Here is a 27951-nt window from a genome sequence, read left to right as displayed (position 1 = left end):
GGCGATACGGGTATCTGGGCAGGTGCCATGCCCTGTGCTGGATGTGGGCAAGGGGTGGGGGCCACCCCCATGGCTACCCAAGCCCTCACCCCCGCGCGGGGCTTTGCAGGGTGTCCTGCTCCCTGTCTCCCACTCCAGCCCCGGGGAGCCCTATCCTTATCTTGGGGATTCCCCCAGCTCTACCCTTACCTGGGGGGGTCCCCACAGCTCTGCCCTTACCTGGGGGACTCCCACTCCTGGGACCCTGTTCCCCCTGCCCAGGCCACTCCTCCATCACAGGGGACAGGCACAGGCTGCTGTGTCCCTTGTAGGACAGAATGTGGCCTAGCACCCCCTGAGCCCAGGGTGGGGGGTCAGGTGACAGTGGGGCTTGGGTAGACCCCATGGGGGTCTGGGTGGTTTGGAGGTGGCAGTGGGGTGGCAGGCGCCCAGGTTGCTCCCACTGAGCGCTCGTCTTGAGTCTCCTTGGGAGAGGTGTGTTAGGCCCGTGTTGGGGGGCAGCGGGCACAGGGGGACTCCAGAGGGGTGGCTGCAGCACCCAGCTCCACACTGCCCATGCCTAGATGGACACCTCATATTCCCTTGTCTCCTGCAAAGAAAACAGACTGCAAGAGGTTGGACACTCGGCGATGTGAAGGGGTGCCTGGGACAGGGACAGGGCATCTTCCATCCCATAGGGTCCTGGGGAGGATATCCCAGACCACAGAGGGCCTTGGAGGTACATGTCTCATCCCCTGTGTGGTCACTGGATGGATGTCCCAGATGGTGCACGGTCCCTGAACTGCTGTGCCACGTTACACATGGTCCTTGGATGGATGTCCCATCCCATACATAGGCTCTAGATGGATGTCCTGTTTAATGTGTGGTCCCTGGGATGGATGCCCCTGTTGATATGTGTTCTTTGGATCCATGTCCCATCCTGTGCATAGTCCCTAGATGGACAGCCATCCTTTGAATGTTCCCTGGATGGATGTGGTATCTTAATGTGCTGTCCCTTGAATGCGTGACCCCATCCCACACCTGGTCTCACTCCACACATAGTCCATGACACACAAGGCCTATGCAATGCAGGGTCCCCAGAGCGCCCAGCCCTGGCCAGGGGAGCACAGGGGCCAGTACTTACTCCTGTCTCATAGGTGGGGTTGTCAAAAGCTGACTCCACGGTGATGTGGTCATAGGGGTGGGAGCCAGTGAGGGGCAGCTGCAGAGATGGCTTCCCCTGGAACCTGTGGAGACAGGGCAGCTGGGGCAGGCAGCAAGGGGGCTATCGGGACCCCATGGGGTGACAGGATCCACTCAGCTACTCACTTGGAGAAGTAGAGGTAAATGCCCCCTATGAGCAGGGCCACCACCAGCACAGGCAGGAAGACAGCGATGGCAACGTTGGTTCCCTCCAGTGCTGTTCCTGAGGGCACAGCCTTGGCCACAGCTGCCCAAAGCATTTGGGAGTCACCAAGGGAGCACCCCATATAGGCTGCACCCCTGGCTGCCCATCTGCCCCCCTGCCCAACTCTCACCCTTACCGTCCAGATTGCGGTTGCTGTAAAACTCATCATAGGAGGCTGGAGGGGGGTAGAAGAAAGAAGCTGGTATCAGTGGTGAGAAGCATGGGGGTGCAAAGCAGTGCTGGCAGGGTGATGGGGTGGGGAAGGGTCCTCTCACCCGCCTTGCAGATGGGAGGTGAGCCACTCCAGCGTGAGGGGTGCCCAGGCAGGCAGCGCAGGTTGCCCTCACCCAGCAGCACCCGGCCAGCGGTGCAGGAGAAGCGTAAGGTGGTTCCTGCAGGGTACAGCCTCCGCTCGGGGCTCTGCCGCCCACCCGCTGGCACACCAGGGTTGTGGCAAGGCTCGTATGTCTCTGCTGCAGGACAAGGGGATAGTGCCATGAGCGCTTGCCACCAGTTAGGGGCATGTCCCCAGGGAGGGGGCACCCAACTCACGGATGCACTTGGGGAGACGGTCGCTCCACTTGGGTCCCCCTGCAGCACGGTCATGGCAGGTGAGGGTTCCAGCACCTGCCAGGACGTAGCCCTTGTCGCAGACATACTGCACGGTGGCTCCCACTGGGAATTTTGGGCTGGAGACCACTCTGCGGCTGTGCTCGGCATCCCCAGGGTCCCGGCAGGAGGTCACTGTGGGTGGGAGGGACCGGTGGTGACAGTGGCCGCCAGGGACATTCCATGGTGCAGAGGTATGCTGCGGGGTAATGCTCACCCCGCTCACAGGAAGGCAGGTCACCACTCCACGTCAGGTCCCAGTGGCACATCAGGAGGTCAGTGCCAGTCAGCTGGAAGCCAGGGTAGCAATGGAAGGTGACCACGGTGCCATGGAGTAGCTCTGGCTGAGAGGATGTCTTCCAGCCATTGGCGATGTCTGGCAGCTCAGGGCAGGTGTCATTACGGGGGACCTCTGTGGGAAGGGAGGGGTGAGTGGGACAGCAGGGACACAGGGGATGCTGGGGACACTGGGAACACCATCCCACTGTGGGGCTTACCAGAGAAGTGGATGACAAAGCCCTGCCGATAGGCAAAGGGACCAGCACCAGGGTCAGACTGGAACTGGACAGTGACATCAGCAGTGGAGGCGTAGAGCTTGAAGCGGCCACGCGCACCAGTGTACTGGCCCAGGATGCGTGCCGTCAGGTCATCCCCATCATAGAAGGTCAGCACGTCCCCTGTGCCCAGCCGCAGCCTGTGGCAGCAAGGTGGTGAGGGCGAGGGAGTGTGGGTTCCCCAGTTACCCTATCCCACTTCCACAGATGTCCCCACACTCACACACGGACATCCAGCATGACGCGCTTGTCCTCCTCCACGTGCAGTCCCCAGATGCAGTCCTGGCCCTTGCCATAAGCCTCTGGCCAGTTGGGTGACAGCACCACTCCAGCTGTGTCTGTCAGCTCCCCACTGCACACCGCTGTGGGCATATGCTGGGCTTGGCACCACCGTGGGGGTACCCACCGCTGAGTGTCCAGCACAATCCCCTTGCACCAGCACCCGCTTCAGTATCCCAGTCCAGCACCCACCATCCCTGTTGGCTCCAGCTCCCACCATGTCCCTCAGCTCCAGCATGTACTATGGTACGTTGGCCCCAGCATCATGACCCATTCCCAGCTTCATCATCCAGAGTAATCCCCAGCTCCAGCATCCACTGCACACCTCAACCCCAGCACCCACTGAAGCCCCAGCTCCAGCCCCTGCAGTCCCCCAGCCCCAGAGCCCACCGCGGCATGCTGGTTCCGTCTCGTTCCACTGCGGGTCACTGGGGTCGACGCACTCGATGATGGTGGAGCCCTGTTCCAGCGTGTAGCCAGGGTCACAGCTGAACTCCACCGTGGTGCCCACAGGGTACTGGGGGTCACTGGTGGTGAAGTTCCCATACTTGACGAAGGGCTCATAGCAATGCCCCTGCTCGAAGGCTGCAGGCACAGGGGCAAAGGTCTGCTGGGGCCAAGGAGGTGTGGGGATGCCCAGGTGCCCCTCTACGCTCCGGTCCCATACCCTCATAGCGCAGTGCCATGCCGGCAGCCGCCCCGCTGCTGTCGGTGGTGAGCTCCACGAAGAAGTGGCGCCCAGTGCTGAGCAGCCCTTCGATGGGCAGGTACTCCACCTCGTAGGAGTCATACACCGGTGGTGCCTCCACATTGTTGCCATTACGGATGATGAGCCTGCCAAGGCATGGCATGGGCAGGGTGCTGCATTAGCTGTGGCCAACAGTACCCACCCTTGGGCATGGCCAGTGGCTAAACAGTGCTCATGCTTGGACATTGCCGACAACGCTAATCCTTGAATATAGCCAACAGTCCCCACCCCCATCCCTGAACATGGCTCTGGGTTTGGTGCAGGGTGGCTCCCCGGTGCCCTCCCTCATCCATTCTCCCTCCGCACAGGGACCAAACCTGTCGTCATCCTCTGCCAGAGAAACCTTCTCAAAGTGGAGGTGCAGGCGGTGGCCAGCGGGTGCCTCCAGCAGCCAGTGGCACGTCAGGTTGTTGCTGTAGTTCCCGGGGAAGCCGGGTGAGATGATGCGTCCCACGGTGACATTCCGGATCACCCCACCACAGGCCGCTGCGGGAGAGTTACCATCATGTGCTGGCTGTGCCGCACTGGCTGTGCCACGTCCTCCTCGTGTCGGTGCTTACCGAGGCAGAGGGGCTCACGGGCGCTCCAGAAAGGACGGGTGGCATTGCGGCAGGCGAGCCGGTGAACACCTTGTAGCTGGTAGCCGGGGGAACAGCGGAAGCGGGCATCCCCGCCAGGGTGCAGGCTGCTGACTGAGACCTCCCCGAAAGCCGGCCGCGCCGGGAAGGGGCAGCTCAGCAGGTAGGCTGCAGGCAGGCAGTGGCATTACAGGGTGGGACAAAAAGCCCCCCCCCCCCAGACTCCATTCCACCCCACGCCCAGCATTCACCTCCCCAGCCCCCCGGCACAGTCTGGGTGACACGGTACCTGACTGTGGCTGCTGGTAATGATGCTAAATGAGCCTGTAATTGCTCATGCCAATTAGAGCTCCATTAATGTTATTCACCCCGTTGGTGCCCGCTTAACCCACCAGCAGCACAGATTAACTCTGGCACACATTGCCACACTCTGAATTTACATCATGCCAATGGTAGAGTGCCCAGGGTAGGTACCGTTGGGTCTGTGCCAGTGGTAGGTGCTGCCCTGTACCTTGGTAGTGGAAGCGATAGGAGCCGGGGCTGGTGGGCTGGGGGCTCTGGAAGTGGAGGGTAAGGAGGTTGGCAGGGCTGCGAATGACCTGACCCCGCATCAAGAAGGACTCGTTGGCCAGGAGGGTGGGCTCCAGGCCCCCTGTGCTCTCCACCGTCAGCGCTTCCCCCTCTGCTAGGCTGATGTTATGCACCTGCAGGGGACGGCCAAGTGTCACCACCCTAGAATCACTTCTGGTCCTCAGGAGCTTTGCCTGTATTCAATAGTGTGCTGGAGCTTGTCTGAGCATGGGGCAGCACCTTTCAAACACGGTTACCGGTGCCATAAATCATCTGCCATGCAAAGAGCAGCAGGGCCCAGCCAGCAGCTCTGCCAGCGAACTGTGGCACAGCTGGGCTCATGCCAACAGCCCCACCAACAGCCAGGTGTGAGCTCCAGCCCTCTGGAGCAATTTGCTATTAATGATGTTAATTAAGCAATGCTGTGTGGTGATGAGCAGCGGCACTGGTGAGCGCTGCTGTGAGAGCTGGAGATGCTGCCTCTGGCTCACTGCTGCCTTTCTGCATGCCATGGCTCTGTGGTGAGCCTGGCAGAGGTGGGGACACACAGCCACGTGCCACCAGTGGGAGCTGCATGTAGCCTTGGGCACTGCAGAAGCTGCAGCCAGCCTCTGCTCCTGGCAGTTTATGTGCCCAGTTGTCTTGACCCTGACCAGTGTTGCACCCACTGGTGTTGTTTACAACTTCTCCATCAGTTCTTCAGTAATTATATCCCCCATTGCTGCTTCTGTGATGGGTGCCAGCCATGCCAGTGAGTGGGCATGGGGCATCCCAGAGCATACCTCCAGCTCATGCACCCACATCCTTCCCCCAGGGACCAAGGGTGAGCAATACCCTGAGCAATTTCTCCTGGTTCAGGAACACAGGGCAGGGATGGGGACAGGACTGCCCACATGCCGAACTGTGCATGGCTACAGAGCCACAGTACAGAGCAGGGGATGGGTCATGCTTGCCTGTGGGCACTTGGCAGCCCACCCTGCCTGCAGTCTCCCAGCTCACCTTAAGCTCCACACCATAGCCTGGGTAAACAGAGATGGTGTAGGTGCAGTCCAGGCTGCCATCGTAGGGAACACCAGCTGGCTCCGGGGACACCAGCCAACCCTCAGGGCCCGCCAACGTCCGGTTACAGAGAGCTGGTGACAGAGGAGACCCCAGCTCAGCCTTGCTTCACCCCAGCTACCCCCTGCTACCTCCCCGGTGCTCACCTGGTCCCTGCAGTGTGGTGACAGTGGTGGTGGTGATGGTGGAGGTGGTGGTGGTTCCCTCCTCATCCCCAGGTACCATAGCAGCTTCACTGTGGGGTCCTAGAGATGTGCTGGGGGTGGCAGGTGCCTGGCTGGGGGATGTGGGACTCAACTCTGGCATGCTGGTGGGAGACCATGAGGGGTCAGCACCTGGCACGGTCCCCCATGCCTCCCCCCATGGCCCTGGGCGCCCAGCTGGTGTGGTCAGTGGGTCAGTGGGGAAGGCAGCCCTGGGCAGGGCAGGAGTACGTGGTGGAGGCTCAGGGGCTGGGGGTCCAGGGTCTGGCTGGAGGGCACCAGCTGGCAGAAGGGCGCCAGGGCCACCAGGCAGGAATGGTGCCTGGCCCAAGTAGTCCTTCTTCAGGAAAGCTTCATGCAGCAGGTCCTCCAGCAGCGGGTGGTGGTTGAGAAGCTTCAGTGTAGGTGCTGTGCTCACAAAGCGAGCCTCTGCCTCCCGCTCCTCCGGTGTGGGCAGCACTGTCGGCTCCGCCTCAGCCTCTGCGCTCTCCCCAGCTTTCCTTGACAGCCCATTGAAGCCTGGGGGAAGGAGACAGTGTAGGGTGCTGTGAGCCCATGGATGACCTCATCACTGGAGATTATGCAGCACTGGGGACTGATGGTTCATCAGAGACCAGTGCTGTGCCTAATGTGATACCTGGGAGCAGCCCTTGGATGTAGACTGGTGCTGCACAAGGGGTGAACACTGCACCAGGGAGTGTTATTGGTGCCATATCAGAGACATATGCTGTGCCAGGGACAAGGCTGCTCTGGGGACGAACACTTCACCATGGACCAAGGCTTCATCGTGGGCCAGTGCTGCCCTGAGGACCAGTGCTTCCCTGCATACCAGTTCTGCACAAAAACTAGGACGGCAACCAAGGACATCAACCACGTGCAGCAGGACCCTGCCACACCTCGCCCCAGCAAACCTTTCCCTAGTGCAGCCCTGGCTAATTAGTGCATAACTGCAGCTTATATCACATTGAGAGATGCTCACCCCACCCATGATCCAGCCCTCATGGGGACAGCCCTGGGCTTGGGTGGCCATGGTCACAGCTTGTCCCTCTCCAGGAAGGTGGCAGAGGGTCCCACCAGGACCTTGCAACCCCTTGGTGCAGCCATGCAGGCGACTGACTTGTCTGCCATGTGCAGCTGCACCAGGGATGCCACTGGAGCCTGAACACTGGGACTCTGCTCCAGTGCATGGACCAGTGCAACAGGTCCATGAAAGCTCAGTTTCTCTTCATCCATCTGCCAGCCAGGCCATCCCTGGTCCCTGTGAACCTACTAGGGACATACAGCATGCCTACACTTCCTACCCACAGCCACAAAGAACTCCTTGCCACGTTTCCTCGTGCATTACTCCCTGAGTAAATCCCCGGCGTGCCCATCCCAGCTCTCTCCAGCCTTTAGACTAAAATAAGAATTTAATTAGCCTTAATGAGACACCCACCATCTCTCCTGGCCAGATCCAGCACAGCATGGTCCCCTTTTTTGGGGGGCCTACCTCCCCATCCCCACCATGCCACAGCAGAGGGGATGCCTTGGCAGCAATGATGCCACAGCAGCAGCCAGTGTCCCTCTGTGGTATTTGTGCCACAGTAGAGTGTGGGCATGTCTTGCCAGCGTGCACAGACGCTGATGACACGATACTGCCAATTACTGGGTAATTACACCGATCGTAGCAGGGCAGGGCCCGGCGAAGATTAATTACTCTGCGACTGCCACTTTTAAGGGACTATTAAGAGACATTAGCTTGGGTGAGCAGCGTTGAGGCAGGGTAGCTGCTGGGTGCTGGCAAGCATCCCCACCACTCTGGCACGCACCCTGTGTCCCCACCACTCCCTTGCCATCACTCTGAGACTATGACAATGCCCTGAACAGAACGGCACAGTGAGGAGGCAAGCACCCAGCTGTGCTGGCTCTGAAAGGTTCACTTGCCCCCCAGCAAGGCCAGAATTATTTTTTAATAGGATCCATTTATTAGAACATAAAAGTTAATGAGTTTATACTAAAGGGCGCCAAAATCTCTTTTAGGCTTTAATAGCAGCTTAGTGCAGAATCCTGTGCTCCTGTGGCTGTCCCACACAGCAAAGGCTGGGGCAGAGAGGCCCACTCTGGCCCCCTACACCTTCCTGCCCACAGTGGTCTCCATTGGGACTGCCAGGTAAGGCAGGACCCTGAAGTAAGACTTCTACTGCAAGTCCCATCCTGATGCTGTGGCACTCTAAACTGGGCAGTGCCTGGGTACCGTGTGCTGCCCTGGGCTCTGTGTGCTGCCCTGCATGCCACAGGATGCTCCTGGCAACAGGGAATGCCCAGGACCGGGGAGGCAAAATGCTCGAGGCACCATGGGAAGGCAGCAGTTGCCCAGATGTTGTCACCTATGCCCCTCAAGCATCATAGGATTAGAGCCTCCACCTCAACAGATGTCTCCAAGCAGCTTATCTCCAGTGACCATGCCACAGCTGTGTCCCTCCCGCGTCTCTGAGGTGAGCAGGGGCTGGTGACACAGGACCCTGCTACCCAATACCCACTCTCCAGGCTCTGTCACTCAGCAGGGACATGGCAAAGCTCGGGGTGGGCACAGACCCTCGCAAAAGGGCCATCAAGTCCCCACCGTCTTGGGTTCCTGCCAAGGGCTTTTGGCATGCGTGGCACGTGCCAGGCTGGGGTCCTAATCCCTCGCATCGGCTTTGCCGGGCAGGAGTCTATTAACGGCAGCTGGGAGCTGGGGAGATGTCGGAGACTAATCCGGCTGCAGCGGGGGCCGCCGCCCCCCCTCCCCCTCCCCCCCCCCCCCCCCCACGTGGGGAATCAATGCTGCCTGCTGTCACAAATAAATAAATAAGATGGCACGTGGCCACCCGGGGAGTGCCGATCGATGCCACCCGCCAAGAAAGCAAAAACACAGCACCCGGCTCAGCAGAGGGGACAGAGCCCCGGCTGCCCCTGGAGCATCACGGCCCCAGACCGCAGTGCTGCCCAGTGCCTCAGTTTCCCCATCAGTGGGAGCGGGGGGCAGCCCAGGCAGGCAGGAGGCGCAGGCAGCCAGGTCGCTGTTGCAGGAGGAGGGCAGTGGTTGGGGCTCACAGAAGTCCAGGTTTATTTTCAATTTAAAATCCAATCTGGTTTTGCCCCTGCAGCCAGCAGCTGTGATGAATGAGCTGTCAGGCAGCTGGTGCCACACTCCCACCTCACGGACCCCAACCACCCTCAGCCCCTAGAATGGGCACAGGAGGGGGCCCCCTGCTCAGTTGGTGCCAGATTCCCCATCTCTATCTCCTGCTCCTGTGGTCCTGGAGGATTGAGACACCCAGCAAGGAAAGTAGCACTCTCCTACCTGCCTCTTACTAGGAACTAGGGGGACTCAGGCAGTGGGTGGGCAGGAGTTGAGGGTGCAGGCAGCATCAGCGTACCGGTAGGGATGGGTGGGGGCAGGCAGTGAGTGGGCAGGTAGGAGCAGGCAGGCAGGCGGGTAGGTGCAGGCAGGAGTGAGTGGGTGAGAGCAGGCAGGTGCACATAAACAGTGTGGGGGGTGCAGGCAGGGCTGTGCAGTCACCTCCTCAGCACGCAGCCCTGCTCCCCCTACTGCCCAGCTGACACCACTGTCACACAGCCAGCCCATCTGCACCCGGTGTGGGCCAGCTGGGTACCCCAATGGCACCAGCTGGTACTTATTCTGGCATCCGCATCCTGATGCCCCATGGCCTCCTCCACCCAGCACCACCTGCAAGCCCAGATGCCCACAACCAAGACAAGACTGGGTAGAGCAGCCGGGAGAGGGGACCTAAGGGGCCACCCCGGTGCCACTGCAGGCGAGCACGGCCACCAGTGCCGGCGGCTGCCGGCGGAGTCCAGCTTTAATATTCATGGCGGCGCTGGCGGGGAAGCGTTTGACCTTGTGTGTTTTGCGATTCTCCTTGAATTGAACAGTCATTTACCCACTGACACATGTCACATGTCGCCGCAGCCGGTTCCCTGGAGCACCGCAGCGGCGGCCCAAAACAGCTGATGTCCCCAGTGCCGAGCCCCGAGCGTCACCGACACCGGCCAGGCACGAGGGCACAGCCCAGCGGGCACCAGGGTGCCCATCCACTGAGGCTTCCCTCCCTCCCCACCCAGTGGGTGCTGCGAGGTTCCAGTGGTGCTCCTGTCCTTTCCTTGCTGCCCCTGGCCCGTGTAATCCCTCTTCCCCTGCTCTCCCTGCGGAGCTAATGCGTTTGTACAGCAATTTCCCTGAGCGGTGGCGGTGATAAATTGCATGTCTGCTGCTATTTCAGACCTGAGCAGTGGAGCCACGTGGTGCCATGTGCCCCCTCCCCATGCTGGCAGTCCCCAGAACAATCCCCCCACCCCGCCTTGCATCAGAGTTCCCACCACAAAAGAGAACCACTCTGTGCCACCCCAGGTGCCCATGGCATGGGTGCCAGTCCCCACTATGGAGCTCTGCTAGCTCTGGGCTTCCCCAGGATGTAGCACAGCTTGTCCACTTGGCACACTCAGGGTGGCAGAGGGGATGCCCTGCCTACAAGGCATTCCTGAATGCCTGGGGGGGGCTGTCCAGTGTGGGGCAGGAGGCAGGCGGGGAGAGCAGAGCCATGCCGCCCTCCTGGCTCCCTTTCCCTCCACCCACTGCCAGTGACAGGAATTGAAATCTGGTTGTGGGAGGCAAGCAAGAGCTGCTTGTCAGGCTCCGTGTTGGGCTGCTCAGCCATGTCATCTTCCCCGCAGACACCATTCCCTCCCAGCAGGCGGGAAGCATGGAGCATCACCACCTGCTCCTGCCAGAGGCAGCATCCCAGGCATTCATTGTAAGCATCCCCTTGACAGCAACCCTTGTCACCACTCTTCGTGTAAGATAACCCATCCAGTTCTGGAAGCCACCAGGTGCTGAGACTACAGCCACATCTCCCCCTCTGCCGCAACCCCACAGGGCAGTTAGGAACCACTGCATCCCTCCTTGCCCAGACATTGCCCCCACACACTGCAGCTGATCTGGCATTTCAAGAACCTCTCTCTGTTTTCACAGGGTCACAGCAGCACTCTTGCAGCTGATTAATATTTGATCCCTTCAGCACAGCTCGTTACTGCATCTAAATTATATATGTAATAACCCCTGCTGGCACAGCAAGTGTGCAGGCTGGCTCCTGCCACTTCTCTTGCAAGCAGGGGACTGAGCACATCCCCAGCCTTGGTCAACAGGACCCTTCAGTGCTGAAGGGGATGTCACAACTGGTGCTGGTTCTCAGCAGGGAGCCAGGAAGACAGAGGTATCCCCAGCTGCCTCTGACAGGTCCAGGCAGCTGGTTCACCCACCCAAGAATGCTGGTGACAGGAGAGGTGCCAGCGCTCCGGCCAGCCTCATCTCTGCAGCAGCAGGAGGAAAGGAGGGATGCTGCTGCTCCCGAGCTGCTGCCTGTGACTGGAGGGAATCCATTACCTCCCTGGTTATAGGCAGCTTTCAAAGGCAATCTTTCAATTGTGCACATTTAAAGAATTGATTGGAGGCAAAATTATCCTCTCCTGCCGAAGCTGTTTGAGACACAACTTCATCCACCTCCCCTGGGGCCTCCTTGTGCTTTCAGGGACCTGAAAACCTGGGTCAACCCTAACCCCCCCCCCCTCCCCCCCCCAGCACGAGGCTGCATGGGGAAAGACCCAGCCCTGGCAAGTCCTGTGCCAGGTTTGGGGTTCCACCAGTAGCACAGGAGGGTATCCTCACTGTTCTGCACTGGGCCCAGGGGTGTCCTTGCCATACCCTTCCCCAGGCTCCTCTGCACTCCATTTTCCCCCCTCGTGTTTAGGCTGCTCCAGTTCTTCACAGAGCTGAGGGTTGTCAGCCCTGCCCGGTGCAGCACTGCCTGCCAAATCCATCCCTGCCAGCACCAACCCGCAGCCAGTCCTGCAGCAAGCAGGCCCTGGAGGGTGTTTGAGGCAGCTGGCCCAGCCTGCAACCTGCATCCCCACAGGACAGCCCTGCCCTCTCACCCTCCAGCTTAGCAGAATTATCTAGATAATCCCAGCCTGGTGACATGGCAGCATGGTGGTGATGAACTCCTCTGAGGCACACAGAGGACAAGCATGCATGCTGTTAATTACTGTAGCAGACGCTTGCTGCCTTCCCTAGCCCCCTCCTCACACTGAGACCCTGAATAGCACCCATGTCTCCAGGGATGTTGTGACCCCAAATGCATTGTCCCTTTGGGCATGATGTATCCAGCTGGTCCCAGCCACTGTGGGGCAGCTCATGGGGGCACAGCCAGGCCTTTGTCCCTCAGACATAACCTATGTTCCTTCCTGTTGACCCAGGCTTACAGGACCCCAAATTACAAGCGTAGTGAAGGTGATGCCCTAGAAAAGCCAGGCCTGCTGTGGCTTTGGAGAGCCAAGGAGAGAGATGTGGTGGGGCAGGGTAAACAGAGCCATGCCTGGCACCATAACCCCCAGCTGCACCAGTGCCATGGGACTCAAACCCTATCTTCTGGTGGAGCAAGCCCTTGTGGGCATTGGGTACTTGTGCTGCCCCAGGGCCAAGACAGGCCTGCAGGTCACCACCGCGGGTGGCAAGAGAGACAGGACCAGGAGTGCATTGCCATTTCCTAGGGGGCACTGCCAATCCCAACACCCTGATCCCCACATCCCATGGCACATCCCCATCACACACCAGTCCAGTGATGCTAAAGCAAGGCTACAGGGACACCAAGTGTGGCAGTGCTGTACAGAAGCCAGGGTGTTGGGCTGGGGTTTAAGGAGCAGTTAGGTGAGCCCTATGGGAAGATCCTGGTATACAGGGGGGTAGAGCTGGATGAGACCCCATGGCTCACAGCCTTGGGAAGAGCAAGTCTCACAGCAACCCTACATCTAACACTCCGGGAAATGCACATGAGGAGTTTAATTAACTTTATTGATATTCAGAAATTAAGGGACTGACTGAAGGTAATTGCTCATTAGAAATCATTAAACTGACATGGTAAGCACCATCCTCCCTCAGGGGAAGCCTGCTCTGCCCAGGGCCCTGCTCCCAGGACACAACCAGGGACACACACCTCCCTACCCTGCAGCCTTGCTGCCCCCTGGAAGGGCAGGACATGAAGGTGCCATGGCCTTAGCTTTCTTGCTGCCCTGCATCAGGTTCCCCACACGTGACCCCCAAGCAAGAGGGATGCGGCAGCAGCCCTAAGTGGCAGATTGAGACGGGAATAGCAGCGGGCACAGGGCCACAGTGCCCTTCCCCAGCTGCCAGATGGGGAGTTTATGTAACTCCCTGCACGGCTGCTGCCTGCAGCTCGGCTGATCTGTGCAGGCAAACCCACATCCCACATCCTGCTGCCCGCATCCTGGCAGGGCCAGACCCCTGCCTGCCCCTTGCCCTGAGCATGATGCCCAGCATCAGCATAGTCGCCACAGACTGGGGCACACCAATCCCTAGCGGGTCCCCCCAAATCCTAACAGCTCCCCAGTGTTGCTTTCTGGGGCAGCAGAACCGCAAAGCGTCGAGGCAGACGGTGCCCCATGGGTGGCAGAGACAACGAGTCGAGCTGGGTGTTGGCTGCTCTCCTTGGGAAGGACCAATAGCCACCGTTCCTGCTTCTCCCCTGCGCCCTCCCTGGAGCCGGAGGGGTCACGCCAATCGAGATGGCGAGGGGACAGCCCGGCCCCCATTGTCCCCAAGCCCTACGGCTGGGATCGTACGGAGGGACCACCTTGCAGCCCGCCGCCAGGCACAGCCAGCCGGGGGGTGGCTCAAAGGACTCGGCGACCAGGGGAGCGGGTCCCACCGGGCAGCACCGTGCACGCCTAGCTCCCGGTGCAGCGCTGCACACACACCACCACCCCCTCACCGCCCCCCCCCCCCCCCCCCCCCCCCCATCGCCGATAATACCGGCAGAGGGGCTGTCTCCGGAGCCCGCGGGGGGCGGCGTTGCACCAGCCCGACTGCAAGCCGGCTCTGCGCGCCCCCGGCAGCTCCCGCTCCCCGCGCCGCCGGAGTGGGGAGGGTGAGGGCATACAGCGGGGAGGGGAGATTGTCGCTTCACAGGGGGAGTAGCCCCGCCGCACCAGAGGCGAGCGCAAGTTGGCAAAGTTTAGCGGCGACAGAGCGGAGCTGGAGCCATCGGTACCGAGGGTGATTGGTGTGTACGAGGAGGGGAAGGAAAGGGGGCGAGGGGGTGACCGAGATTATGAGGGGAGTGACCGAGGTTGTCGGTGCTTACCGTGTGCGGGTGCGCGGAGCAGTGCAGCGAGAAGAGGCAGGAGCAGGGCTGGCGGCGGCGAGCCCATGGCCGGCGGCGGTCAGCACCGCGGACAGCTCCGCGCTGCGGGCACGGCGGCGCCGTAACGCTCCGAGTGCGGCGCCCGCCAATCCCGGGGCTGGGGCTGGCGGGGGCCTCCCCTCGCCGTAATGCTCCGAGTGCGGCGCCCGCCAATCCCGAGGCCGGGGCTGGAGGGGGCCTCCCCTCGCCGTAGTGCTCCGAGTGCAGCGCCCGCCAATCCCAGGGCTTGGGGGTGCCTCCCGCCTCCCCCGCGTCGTAATGCTCCTAGTGCGGCGCCCGCCAGGCCCGCAGGTTAAGAATGGTCGGGGGACTCATCACAGCCAACCCCCCTCCCCGCGCCGTAACTCTCCAAGTGCGGCGCCTGCAAACACTGAGCTGAAGGCTGGGGGAGGGGGATCCCTTCCCCCCACCTCTTCCACCCTCCTCAAAAACCATGGCACCCCCCTAGATAGGAAGCCACCAAGGGCTGTGGGAAGGATACTCGGTGATGGCTCCATCATATCCCACCTCTTTCTTTTTTTCCTGCATCGTGAAGACATCCACTCTAGCCCCACACAGCCCCAGAGACACCTCCCAGTTGCCCTTCCCCATCCTTAAATAGACCTGACTTGGGCTGTGCTCATCACCACCCAAGCAGGGAAACCTGCCGAGAATGGCACAGGTGTGTGGGAGGGCCTTACTCCTTCTGGCAAGGGTCTGACACACCCTTCCCAGACCCCTGCCTCGGGGTCTTGCTCCCCCAGGAGGGCTGGGGGCAGCCAGCCCTGCAGCAGGCAGATGGTGTTGGCACCAGCACTGCGCAGCTCTGCACTGGCTGCCGGACGGCTCTCGCATGTGTTAAAAATAAGAAAATCCAGCTCTTTGTTAACAGCCCCCTCCCCATCTCCATGAAAGCCCAGATGGCTTTGCCTCGCCGCGCTGATGCCGTGCACAGCACAGATCCCCCGCAGCCTGGCCAACCCTGGCTGCAAACGTGGCCCACGCAACCATGGCTGGCTGGGGGTTATTTTTAATCCCGGGCCTTGCTTTGCCAACATGCACAGTTACTGCCATGGAGAACAAGGAGCGATGAGCTGCACAGCTCAGCACAGGGATGATTAGAGCAGTGGCCAGCTCCATGGCATGGGCTGCGTGCCACCAACTCCACTGCACAGGATGTGCACCACCAGCCCCATAATATAAACGGCATACTGCCAGCCCACTGGCATGAGCTGTGTGTCACCAGCCCACCATGGCATGGGCTGCCTGCCACCCAGCTCCACAGCATGGGCTGTGCACTGCCAGCCCCACAGCACAAGCTGTGTGCCACCAGCCCCACAGCTGTGGTGGGAGCTGGGCAGGCAGCAATGCTGCCGTCCTTCTCATCCCAGGGGGGGCTGCGGTGCTGGCAGGGGGTGGTTGGCTCTCCTGCAAAGAGCTTTCAGCACTAAACCCAAAACTTTGATCAGGCAGTAGCACCATCAATGTTTAATGCGCCAAGGCCCTGGTAGAGCTTGGAAGATGAGCATTTTGAGGGCAAATTGAAGTTTCTAATATTATGATATTCAAATAATTTTAATCCTCCTGACACCTCCCCGGGCGCGTACCTGGACTGCTAATGAGGGGCTGCCTTGGGTGGCTGTTGGCTTTGACACAAAGCAAACAAGCCCTTTGCAGATGCCTTCAAAGAGTGGAGAATGGTGAGGGCTGGAGTGGTAAATGGAAGCAAGCGCAGCTGGAGCTGACACACTGTGGCCAGGTGGGGGGGACACGGTGATCCCTGCAGCCATTCAGCCTTGGCTCAGTGGGGAGCCATGGTGCTCCCTAATTCTGTTTTAAGTGCTAGTGTGCACTTGCTGGAGGAGAAGGCTGGCTCAGGCTGATATGAAACATTTGCATGGCTGATGGTGGGCTTTTGGGGAGCTTCAGCTGCCATCCCAGGGCATGTCAGGTGCTGTGGGTGCAGCAAGTGCTGCAGATACAGAGCTCAGCAGGCAGGCAGCCGCTGCTGCAACCTGCCTGGCCTTGTCCAAAGTTCCTCATACCCTGTTTCTCCATACAGCCCCACATGGATCTGAGCCAGGGTGGCTTCCACAGCCCGCACTGGGCAGATCCCCAAATCTGCATCACACACCTCTGTGCCAGTAGCAGCCCTGAGATTTTTCCATCCATCCATCCATCCATCCATCCATCCATCCATCCATCCATCCATCCCATCCCATCCCATCCCTCCATCCCAGCCAGCCCATGCAGGGAATAAGTAGTTTTTACTGCGCTCTTGGTGCAGTTCTCCTGACCCATGCCAGCTGCTTTGGGAAATTAATTTCTTCCCACCATGACCGTTGCCTCTGGTTAATTCAAACCCCAGGGAAGAGGATGATGGCAGGATGGGCACAGGGCTGGGAGCCCCCCCCAAAAACTCCACTCAAGGCAAGACAAGCCCATGCAGCTGCTTTTTTTTGGCTCTGGGGGTGCAGACCTCCCTGCTCTCTAGGATCAGCTCTAATTGAGGCCATCTGTACAATGAAAGTGGCAGCCTGAAGGGTCTCACCAAGCTGTGGGGACAGTCGCCATCTCCTCCAGTGCTGATGACCATCCCTGCACCCCACCTTCATAGCAGCACGAGTGAGGCTGTTCCAGCCTGCTCCATTAACATGCCGTTAACGGCAGAGGAGTTCATTTTTGCCATTTAGCGTTTCATGGATAATTAATTATTCTTCATCTCCCCAGAAAAAAAGGAAGAGCAGGTAAAGGGGCTGTTCAAAGCGCAAAAAAAGCAGACTGGAACCTGGGGAAATCAGGGAATTATTTGTAACATCAAAGGCAAGGGAGGCTGTGCTGATTTAACAGGACGCTGCATGCTGCAGAGCCCCAGGCGCCGCGGCGATGCTGAGACCGACACGCACTCATTGCCTTAGTGGTCCTGAGCAGCAGCGTGGATGAAGGGCCCTGGGTGGAGCCCAGCCTTCACCTGCATTCTCCTTCCTCCTCTCACCTATTTTCTGCCTTTTCTCCCTTTGCACAGTGCCAGGGTGTCCCCACAACCTATCTGGGCACCATGGTTTGGGCTGGAAATCCCCTGTTCCCCCGGCCTTGCACGGGCCTCCTGCACTCCCCAGAGCTTCATCCATCACCAGAAGCGAGCAGCAAAATAAATAATGATATTTAACATTTTGTAATAACAACAATTAACCAGTAAATAATGCTTTTTACACCACAAAAGCCAGAGTAAATTACTTTCCCTAATTAGCTGTCAGGCAGCACAGGGCAGTGGCAGCAGTGGGCAAAGCTAGCAGCCCCTGCTTGCGTTATTCCCCCACTCCTAGGAGTCACTGAGTATCCTCAGACCCCAAATCTCACCCCAAAATTTTGTAGGCTTGCAAAAAACCTCAGCACCAGCAGGGCACAGGGCTCCACACTGCATCTTTTGGTTGCTGTGGCAAGCCCCGAATCACACTTATCTCCTGTTAACAAAAACAGCAGCAACAACAAAAGATGGCACCAGAATAGTTTATGGCCATAATAAATTGTGCCAGAGGGGAAAAAAACCAACAAGCATGTTTGCCTCAAAGCAGGTGGAGGTTTCCCATCCAGCCCTGCATCCTGCTGCAGCCAAAGCTGGCAGTGCCCAGTGGGCAGGGAAAGGGGGATTTATTGGGAAAAAAATGTCCATCATGCTTATCTCACCCACTCACTTAGATGTCACTGGTGGTGCCATGGGGCTGAGGGGAGGTGGTGGGAGGATGTAGAGTTGAGGGACTGGTCTGGGTGGGCCCTGTGCTCTGCGGGTGCCAGGGTAAGGGGAACATGCCACATGCCATGTGCCAAGAAGGGAAGGAGGGGCTGAACCCCCCACACTGCTAGCTGTGCCACTGCTGAGGGGTGAGCTGCCTTCTCCAGACTGGGTGCCAATGTCAGTGAGGTAATGGGGATGGTCCTGGCTGGCCAGTCCCACGGCACAGGAAGGATGTGACCCTCACGTGTTTCAGCCAGCCCAATAGGGGCTGGAGAGCTGCCAATGCTCCACCACCCACTCGACTTGGATGGACTTTGCCTTGTCCCTCCCCTTGGCTTGATTCCTGGCTCCCAGTTGCCTGTAGGAACAGGAGGAGGACAGACATGGCTGCCCTGAGCCAGCCCATCCAGGGCACCTACGATGCCATCGTCATTGGAGCTGGCATCCAGGGCTCCTTCACTGCCTACCACCTGGCTCAACGCCACCGGAACACCCTCCTGCTGGAGCAGGTACTGGTGTCCCTAACCCTGATGTCTGCACCCCTGCTGTGTCCCCTGACATGCTGGGGCAGGCATTTGCAGACCTTTGCACTCTGCCACTGCATGCAGAGGAGCTGCTGCCAGCAGCCCTGGTCCCCAGTGCCAGCACCCTCATATTCCCAGTGCCAGGCCCCCTGTTTGCTGATATTTCTCGGTGCTGTGATTGGCACTGGCAGACTCCCTTCAAGTTTCCACTGCAGCACAATGCCAGTGCACATGGGGCTGGCAGGGTTGGGGTTGCCAGTGGCTGAGGTCACCCCCATGCCCTCCTTGCCCCACAGTTCATCCTGCCCCACTCACGGGGCAGCTCACATGGGCAGAGCCGCATCATCCGCAGTACCTATGCCCATGCAGTTTATGCCCGCATGATGCCCGACAGCTTCCGCCTCTGGCAGCAGCTGGAGGCTGAGGCCAGCACCAGCCTCTACAGGTAATGGGGATGGGGGTGTAGCCCCTGCTGGGCACTGTCCCCTCCCCATGGGACTGGACTGGGGACCGTGGTTGCTCAGCAGACTGAGGCCATCCTGGCAGGCAGCCATCAGCTGGGATGATTTATGGGGCTCCATAAAGGAAGTGCCATTAAGGAAATGAGCATCTAAATGATCCCCCACTGCTGGGGTCAGGGCCGATGGCACTTGCTGAACTTGCAGGGGTGAGCACGATGCTGGTGTCTGGACCCTTCCCATGCATCGTGGCCTGCCAGTGTCCCACCATAGGGTTTCCTGGCACCAGGGCACAGTGCATGCCAAGCATCGCTGATGCTGCCGTGCTTCAGTTTCCCCCAGGGATAAAGCAAGGGGGAGTCTGGGCAAGGAGAGGGCAAGGGGAGAGCTGATGCAGCTGGTGGGGTGCAGGCAGACGGGGCTGGTGGTGCTGGGGCCAGCAGGTGACCCAGAGCTGGAGAGCTGCCGGCGCAATCTGGATGGTGGTGAGGTCCTCGATGCCACGACACTGGCCCAGCGCTTCCCCGGCCTGCGGATCCACGACGGTGAGGTGGCCCTGTGGGATGGCACCGGCGGAGTGCTCTTCGCTGACCGGGCACTGCGGGCAGTGCAGGTGGGTGCTGCTGAGGGGATGGGATAGGTGTGCCCTGGCTCTGTCCCCACAGCCACTCTTGCCACCATCTCTGTCCAGGACGTCTTTTGCCGGAATGGGGGCACCCTACGGGATGGGGAGAAGGTGCTGCGCATTGAACCTGGGACCACGGTCACTGTCACCACCTCTGCTGGGGTGTACCAGGCCTCCCGGGTCATCATTGCAGCTGGAGCTTGGACAGGTGCCCTCGTGGCACCCCTGGGCCTCCACCTGCCACTGCAGGTAAGGATTGGTGGTACTGTGGGGTCTCACAGCCACAACCCCAAGGCTAACGTGGTGATCCTCAGCCCCTGCGCATTGACGTCTGCTACTGGAGGAAGAAGGAGCCAGGGAGCCCTGACATGGGCAGAGCCAGTCCCTGTTTCATCACCACAGGACTGAGCCAACCTCCCCACAGTGTCTATGGGCTGCCAGCCCTCGAGTACCCAGGGCTGGTCAAGGTGAGTGGGACACAGCAGTGGTTGGGGGATCCCACAGCTAACTCCTCCCTAACCAGCTGCCTCCCAGGTGTGCTACCACTATGGCAGCCCTACTGACCCTGAGAAGCGGGACTGGGCCCCCCCAGGTGCCCCTCATCCCAGCATTGCCCTTCTGAGCAGATTCATCAGCAGCTACCTGCCTGGGCTAGAGACCCAGCCGGCAGTGGTGGAGACTTGCCTCTACACGGTGAGACATCCCCAAACAGCAGGACTTTGGTGTCTGGGGTCCCAGCTCCTCCCTGCCCCAACCCAGGGTGCAAGATAGGACCTTGGTCCCCACACCCTCATCCCAATGCTCCCCCAGAACACCCCAGATGAAGACTTCATCCTGGACCGGCACCCCCAGTACAGCAACATCATCATCGGGGCTGGATTCTCAGGTAAGCAAGGGTGACTAGCCCCACATGGCACCCCAAAGCTGGCCAGGGCCATGGGGACAGCTGTGCCCCAACACATCTCCCTCCTCCTCGTAGGCCACGGGTTCAAGCTGGCACCAGTGGTGGGGAAGCTGCTGTGTGAGCTGAGCCTGGATGAGGAGCCATCCCACAGTGTGGCCCCCTTCGCCATCACACGCTTCTCTAGTGTGCTCCGGTCTGCACTGTAAGTGCAGAGTCCTGGCCGTGCCTGCATGGCCTGCAGCTATGTCCCTGCAGCCTGATGTCCAGTGTAGCTAGCAACCCTGCATCCCAATGTACCTCCACCTCCCTGCATCCTAGGCTCTCAATATGCTGCACTCCAGCACCCCTCCACCCATGACAGCCCAGCTCCACCTTGCATCCCTACACCCCCATACTTCACCATCCCAGCACCCTGGATCCTGGCACCCCTTCCATCCCAGCAGCTCTCCATCTGCGCACCTCAGCACTCCACCATCCCCACATCCTAGCACCTCTGCATGCCTAGAGCCTTGCACGCTGACAACCCAGCATCCCTGCATCCCAGCATGCTGATACCCCGCATTCCCACATCCCTGCATCCTGGCATCCCCCATGCTGTGCCATGCCAAGCTGTCTCTGCTGAGCACCCGCTCCCCGGAAACAAATTAAGGAGCTCTGTCAGCCTCATGAAGATGGAGCTGGAACAGCACGGAGAGACACACTCGCTTAGGAGTCAAGTTAAATGTTTTAATGTTAAATGTGCCATTTTATTATCATTAGATCGCTCCCACTTAATGAAAGCGCATTAGCGCAGCGCGGCTTTATGGCAGCAAGCGCCGAGCTCGGCCCATTTGTTTCCAAGGGATGGTGGGAAAAGGGATCAAACGACCTGGTTTGCCAGGGTCCCAGGAGTGTGGGGGCTTCTGGGGGTGCAGGGGCTCCCTGGAGCTGGGAGGAGGGCAGAGGGCAACACTTGGTGCAGGCTGGCGGGTGCCAGAGCTGAGGCTGGGCCGCGTGCAGCGCAGGCGGTCGGCAGCGCCCATCATCATCTCCTCCGTGTTAAATAATTAACGCGGGCAGGCAGCGGGCTCCTGTCCCCACTGCTCATCTGCATATTTATGGAGATTGATAAATGATTCAGTGCTGGCATCCACAAGGGTTATCTCCCACCTCCCCCTCACTCCTGGGTGCAGAGGGTTTGGGGAAGGGGCCAGGTTTAGTCCCTATATGCAGCCCCTTGCTGGGGCTGGATCTGTCCTGCCAGACCCCACCACCAGGCAAACACCCCCACCCCCCAAAAGGGGGCAACTCCCGCCCAGGCACGTGGAGCAGGCAGCAGCTGGTGTCACCAGCCAGAAATGACATTTATTTTCATACTGAACGTAAAGGGGGTAGGAGTGGGATGCACAGCTGGGCTAGTGCAAAACAACCAGGTAAGGGTAGGGGGCTGAGAGGGGGCAGGAGGTGGGGTGGTGATGACAACCTGTGGGGATGTATGGGACTCCATCCCCATGTTCCCTTCCCAGCTGCTGGGCGGCTGCTCCCCAGGGTCTGGCCAGCGAGAGACGTCTTTGGCTCAACTAAAACGGGCTTAAGAGGATGGCGAGGTGCCTGGGGAGGGGGGGTTAAGTTACAAAATAAAGAGCCAGCAGGCACGGAGGAATAAATCCAGGGTGCTGGAGGTGCTGCCTGTGCCGCCGAGGACAGACAGGAGGTGGGAGGCTGGGGGCGGTGGTGGGGCTGCAGCCAATGAACCAGCCGGGCTGCTCTGCCCAACCACGGCCAGGGCTGGGGCGGTGGCTGCGTGTGTGTCCCCACTCTGTGCAGAAGAAATACCGGCTGCCCAGGGCGGCCCCGTGGAGCTGAAGTGTTTCTGGGGCGATGGGAAACGGTAGTGGGGGGCTAGGCGGGGGTCTCTGCGGGCCGGCTCTCCATCTCGCTGGCGCTGGGGGAGCTGCGGGAGGAGCGGCGTGTGCTTTCCCCGGTGTCCTGCTCCTCATCCCATCGATCGTAGGCGAACGCATGCCGGGAGCTTGGGGGGCTGTACAGGAGAGAGCGGGGTTAGTGGGGGCCAGGGGTTGCTCCATGCTCCCAGCACAGCTACACTAGGAGCTGCAGTGAGCCAGCACACTGGCAGCTGGCTGACTGGAGCCTTGATCACCATCTTCTTTATTATTTCCAAGATAGCTGGGGCATACTCCACTGCAACTGACTTCTTGCCGAGCTGAGCTCCTGCTCTGTGGTGGAGTCACACTGAGCCTGTTTGGTGCCACCAACCACAGGCACCTGGCACTCCTCACTCAGAAAAACACAAGTGTCTATGGATGTAAACACCAGGGTTTGTGGACATCACTGCTTGAGGGTTTCAGTTGCACCAGAGCCCATGGATGGGTTCTGGGGGTGTTTCTCTGCCTTCCCTGCCACCTCATAATTACTTCCCTGACCCCAGACAGGTAGCAGGCAGCCCAAGGGGGACCACATTTCCAGAAGGCTTTTCTCCCTTCCTCTAGCCCTCTTCCTATCCAAGCCATTGGAAAGGAGCAAATCTGCCATCAAACAGGGTGCAGAGCTCCAAAGTCCAGCAGGGTGAGGCCATTTGCATTCCAGCTTCCCATCACAGGCATTCTACACAGTGCAGGGTAGCAGGATGTGGTCATCCTCAGAAACACCTCCAAGCCCCGACCTCCTGCCCTGCTGTAGGTGCTGCCTTCCCCCAAGACCACACACTCAGAGGATGCATGTTAGTACCCGTCCCACTCCAACCCACCACCTTCAGGCCCCACTGCCCTCCCTGGGGTGGCAAATGCCCCAAAATGAGCAGGAACACTGTGCCACCCAGCGAGCACTTAACTCTCCCAGAGGAATAAAGTCAGCTGTGTTCTGGGAGCTGGGAAGGGATTAGTGCTTCCCCATGTCCCACAGCTGCTGATGCTGAACATGCTGTGTTCTGGCAGCATGGGCAGCTGCCGGTCCCACTGCAGCCATGCTGGGAATTCTCTCAGCATGGGAATTCTGCAGCACCCCAAAAGTAAGGCTGCTGTGGGATGCTCCATCTCAGGTGCCTGGTGGAGGTAGACTCCATGCCCAGAGCTGGGCAAGGGTTAGGGTGAGTGGTTAGTGGCACACGGGGAGTTTCATGCTGCACGGCACACACTGCTCCCACCTCCTGCCTCAGTCGCTCTCGGGACGGTACAAGTACTTCATCATCAGGCTGTCAACCTGCTTCTTCCGCTGCTTCTCCTCCTTCTTGCCCCGGCCAGGATGTCCTGGCTCCTCGCCCCCCACTGCCTTTGGGCCCTTTTTGACACTAGATGTGCTCCGATAGGAGTTGGTGGAGCCAGAGGAGGAATCAGAGGAGGAATCGGAGGAGGAACTTGAGTCAGATGATGATTGCTGCTGCTTCTTCTTCTTCTTCTTGGATTTCTTCTTGGCCTTCTTGGTGCGCTTCTTAGCACTCTTCTTCTTCCGCTCCTCCTCTTCATCTGAGGAGCCTGAGCTGCTGCGGTGCCGTCCAGAGCGTCGAGAGAAGTCAAGAGCAGACGCGGAGCGACGCAGGCTGCCGGAGGGTCGGTCAGCAGCACCCAGCGGGGCTGCACTTCTCACACTTCTCATGCTCCACACGCTGCGGCCATCATCCCCAGAGTCAGCCTCGGGGCTGGAGACGCCCCTGGCCCGCAGTGGGCGGTAGCTCAGCACCTCCTGGATGGCAGCTTCCAGGTCAGGGTCAAGGTACGAGCGGTGCCCCACGGGGTGGGCATCCCCAGGACCCCCCTCCTCAGAGGCAGCACTGCGGGGCCGAGGGGGCACAGAGAAGCTGCGTGCCAAAGGGAGCTGCCCGCGGGACCCCTCTTCTCCCTCATCTGGGCGGCTGCGGATCAGGGAGCGCCGCGACTCGGGACGGCCCTCTGGTCCCCCACGTCGGCTCCGCAAGCTCCCAGGGCTGGAGAGTGCGAAGCTCAGCACCGAGTACCCCTCGTCTCCCTCGTCCTCATCCTCCAGACCACGCCAGGAGGTGGAGGAGGCCCGGCTCACCGGGGCAGAGGCGACGGAGGCTTTCTCGCCATCAGCAGCCGAGAGGGACCAACGCTTGCCCAGCCCTTGCCGAGCACGATTGCTGGCGTCAGCGAAGGCGCGGGCGATGACGGCCGCCCGGTCCTCGGGCTCACCGCCCCGGGCTGCTCTGCGGGCAGCACGCTCAGGGGAAGCCGGTCGCTCGCTGAGCGCACTGAAGAGCGTCTGCTCATCCCCATGGCCACCTATGGAGTCCTTGAGGCCCGGCCGCTTCCTATAGCTGAGGCAGCTCAACACCGACACTGGCCGCTCCTCGCCCTCGGGGCCGTCTGGCAAGGCTGACCTGCGCCAGAAGCACCACGGCCCCGCACACGCACCGGGGAGACAAGAGAGAGAGCGAGATGAGCAGGGAGGGGCGGGCAGCAAGGCAGCCTCGGTAATTTGCATCAGCAGGAAATGGCATTGTGGAAAAATAACATGTAAATGGGGGAATTGTTCTAGCCTGGCACTTTGATTCCCCTTTAAAGTGCTGCGTTCAATTTATTTCATTGTTGGCTACCTAAAGCTGCTGCGTTTGATTCCCGACTTCAGAAAAGGTGGAATTATCTCCAATAACAAAATGTTTTACATCTGCACTGCTGAATAAATTAAACCAATTAAGAAAAAAACAGCTCAGATCTTTCCCCGCTGCTTGGCAGAGGAGGGGGGAGTCCCCTGGGACTCTTGGAGACCTGCTAAGAAATTGGACTTGGATAAAAGCAATCTGCACTCAGCAGTCAAGGGCTTTCTGCAGGGAGGAGGAGTGGGGCTGTGTGCCCTAGGCTCAAGCTGGCCCTGTGCCATGGGGGCACCTGGGCATGTCCCCCACTGCTGCTGCATGTGTGGAGATGTGTGGGGCACCAAATAAGAGAAGGACAGAGCAGGGATCCAGCCTCAGAACAGAGGGACAATGCACAGGGCTATAACCTACCACAGTGAACCCAGGGGAGGCAGAAGGGGTAGGGGCTGTGGATACTCATGGGTCCTGGTGCCACAGTGGATAAGATGATGTGGAGGAGGGCTAAGGAGGTCATCTTGGTCTTCACTGGGGACGTATGTTCCTTCATATGAGATACTTGCCAGTGTTAACCCTTCTCTGGCTGGCCATGCAAGCATTGAGCAGGAGCATGCCACCCAGACTACCACATCTCATAGATGCCCACCCCAAACCCTGGCTGTTCCTCAGCACAGCTCACTCTGTCCTCTGCCAGCCAGCCCTGCGCCCAGCCCTGCACCCACCTGCTGCCCTTCAGGCTGCCATCATCTGAGAGTGCTTTGGAGGAGCCTTTGTTCTTAGAGAGCCAGGACTTCACCTCATCCACACGCTCCTCCAGCTCTGAGTCCACGTCCGAGTCGCCGTCACTGCCAGAGGAGCAGGTTGGGGCAGAAGAAAGCAAGAGGTGAGCATGGGAGGCTGAGAATTTGGGTGCTGGGGAGGTGAAATTGCACCAGTGGGCACCAAAGTCCCCCAGTACCCACTGCCTATGTACTCTGGCACAGCCAAACCCCCATTCCATTTCCCTGCTCCATCTCCCAGGATGCAACCTGCATGCAAAGAGTCAACCTGCATGTTAGGAACTCCAAAATGCCTTGACAAACCACCCCCCTTCCTAGCCAAGGGGCTCCTGCACCCTCTTCCCAGTGTCCCTCCCTGCCTCTGCATGTCTCCAGAACTGGAAAGGTAAGACAGTGGTGCTGGCATCAGGGCAGCAGGCTCCAGAAAGACGGGAGATTTCCAGCTCCAGAGCTGGGAAGGAAGTAAGTGGGTTCATTTTATAGGCCACCGTCGACTGCAAAATTACAGCGAGGAAGAGCGATGTTGATGGCCCTGGGTAAACAGGAGTTTAGCAGGCAGAACTGAAACGACTCCAGCAAGGCAGGCAGAGGAGCGTGGCAGGCAGATTTACAGCCCTGCCGTGCCGGAGCGGCCCTGATTTACATCCCGGTGTAAAAAAAGCCCTATCTGGCTTAAACCGTCTAATTTATAATGGCCATTCGTGGCCATATTGATTGCTTTTAGAAAGAAGGTGCCGTATGCATTGCAAAATCCATTCCTCCACGTTAAAAGCATCCCTGCATAAATCTCCCTTAATACCTAACTGCTTACTGCTTTCATTAGGGTTATGGCAGTACCGGCGGGATCTATAAGGAAATCGAAGCAGCACAGCCCCCTCTCCTCACCCCGCCGCCGGCCAGCCGGAGGTGAGGGCTCCCCCTGAGCCGTTGCTGGGGCAGGGATAGATCAGATCATCCTAAACAGCCCTTTTATCTGCCCAGCTTTGGGCTTATTCCCTGCCTGGGGACGGTGGCAACTAGCAGAACGGACAGGCTGGGATAGACCCTGTATATGAATTCTCCTCACTACACTGAAAGCAATGAGCTGCACTCCATCACGCACGTCTGCCTCCCCTGCAATACATCCAGGCAACGCTCGGCTTGGAGATGAAAAACCACAACCAACAACAACCAAAAAAAGCACAAAACAACAAGAAAAAAAAATCCCCCAGTGAGCCCCGTAAACAAAGTCTGGGGGCAGCTAAGGTTTTATAACTGTCAGAATTAAATTCCACATCAGATGCAATTCCTGTCCGGGCGAGCGTGCCGTTAGTTAAGCAGGGCCTGGGGTCGCGGGGGAGCGACCGCGGCAGGGATATTAGTTGTGCGTGGCAGCAGGACTCCATCACTGCTCCACACTGATGAGCTCAGCATCGGCCATGCCAGAACAACACCCCCCACCCCGGCCCAGGGGCTCAGCCCCTTTCCCCCGTGTGGGATGCAGTTATCTGCTGTGCCGTGGATGCGGTTAGGGCATGCGGAAGTGGGCCAGTGGCATGCGGGGCCCCGGCCCATGGGGGTGAGGTGGGAGTTAGGGGAGTCGGGGGAAGGAAAGAGAAGCTCCTCACACTTTACTCTTTCTTTTCTGATACTTTGCCACCATGTCCTGTAAACTGGGAGGGGGTGGAGTGGGGTCAAAGGGAGAAGAAACAAAACAGAAAGGAAATCAAATGAATGGGTAAAAAAAACCAAAACAGACCAAGCAGGTAGGGACAAATGGGGACAAATTAAGTGGTGGGGAAGGGCCAGGAGAGGGGATGGGGCTGCCCTATACTCCTGGTGTGGAGCTGCACCCAGCTGAATCCCAGAATCCTGGAGTGTGTCCAGAGAAGGGCAATGAAGCTGGTGAAGGGTCTAGAGCACAAGTCTTGCAAGCAGCAGCTGAGGGAACTGCAGCTGCTTAGTCTGGAGAAAAGGAGGATGAGGGAAGACCTTGCCCTCTACAACTATCTGAAAAGGAGGTTGTAGCAAGGGGGAGCTTGGGGGTTGTAGCAAGGGGGAGGACAAGAGGAAATATCTCCAAGTTGTGCCAGGGGAGGTTTAGGTTGGACATTAGGAAAAATGTCTTCCCTGATAGGGCTGTCAAGCCCTGGAACAGGCTGCTTGGGGAAGTGGT

General features: G+C 59.2%; 3 protein-coding genes across 6 annotated transcripts in view; 1 reads left to right on the top strand and 2 right to left on the bottom strand.

The window, feature by feature from the left end:
• Positions 1 to 326: 326 nt before the first annotated feature.
• Positions 327 to 14345, bottom strand: SEZ6 (seizure related 6 homolog). 4 transcript variants are annotated; one of them, XM_054166620.1, is made up of 17 exons: positions 14186 to 14345; positions 5931 to 6506; positions 5725 to 5858; positions 4667 to 4859; positions 4138 to 4323; positions 3895 to 4063; positions 3497 to 3663; positions 3220 to 3414; positions 2774 to 2912; positions 2494 to 2690; positions 2214 to 2408; positions 1940 to 2131; positions 1663 to 1857; positions 1524 to 1562; positions 1309 to 1429; positions 1124 to 1226; positions 327 to 605 (listed from the first exon to the last, which is right to left on the bottom strand). In XM_054166620.1, exons 1-17 carry the CDS (start codon positions 14250 to 14252, stop codon positions 573 to 575), a joined length of 2901 nt encoding a protein of 966 aa, XP_054022595.1. In that variant the 5' UTR covers positions 14253 to 14345; the 3' UTR covers positions 327 to 572. The 4 variants fall into 4 exon arrangements, with proteins under 4 accessions (XP_054022595.1, XP_054022596.1, XP_054022593.1 ...); XM_054166621.1 differs by having other exon boundaries at positions 327 to 589; positions 14186 to 14343; XM_054166618.1 differs by having other exon boundaries at positions 1663 to 1860; positions 14186 to 14342.
• Positions 14346 to 18316: 3971 nt separating this feature from the next.
• On the top strand, positions 18317 to 20756 carry PIPOX (pipecolic acid and sarcosine oxidase). Its single transcript, XM_009903322.2, has 8 exons — positions 18317 to 18469; positions 18781 to 18929; positions 19354 to 19555; positions 19634 to 19816; positions 19882 to 20034; positions 20102 to 20260; positions 20378 to 20453; positions 20547 to 20756. Exons 1-8 carry the CDS (start codon positions 18344 to 18346, stop codon positions 20675 to 20677), a joined length of 1179 nt encoding a protein of 392 aa, XP_009901624.2. The 5' UTR covers positions 18317 to 18343; the 3' UTR covers positions 20678 to 20756.
• Positions 20757 to 22767: 2011 nt separating this feature from the next.
• Positions 22768 to 27951, bottom strand: part of MYO18A (myosin XVIIIA) — a 37245-nt gene continuing 32061 nt past the window's right edge. The window contains exons 40-41 of the mRNA XM_054166738.1: positions 25740 to 25862; positions 22768 to 24804 (exon numbers count right to left, since the gene is read on the bottom strand). Of these exons, the coding sequence (XP_054022713.1) occupies positions 23622 to 24804; positions 25740 to 25862 (1306 nt within the window). The 3' untranslated portion in view covers positions 22768 to 23621. The remainder of the gene's footprint in view (positions 24805 to 25739; positions 25863 to 27951) is intronic.

Source organism: Dryobates pubescens, chromosome 13 (genome assembly GCF_014839835.1).
Source record: "Dryobates pubescens isolate bDryPub1 chromosome 13, bDryPub1.pri, whole genome shotgun sequence".
Classification (NCBI taxonomy): Eukaryota; Metazoa; Chordata; class Aves; order Piciformes; family Picidae; genus Dryobates; species Dryobates pubescens.
The sequence above is the reverse complement of the archived record's forward strand: the minus strand, read 5'-3'. Positions and strand labels throughout refer to the sequence as shown.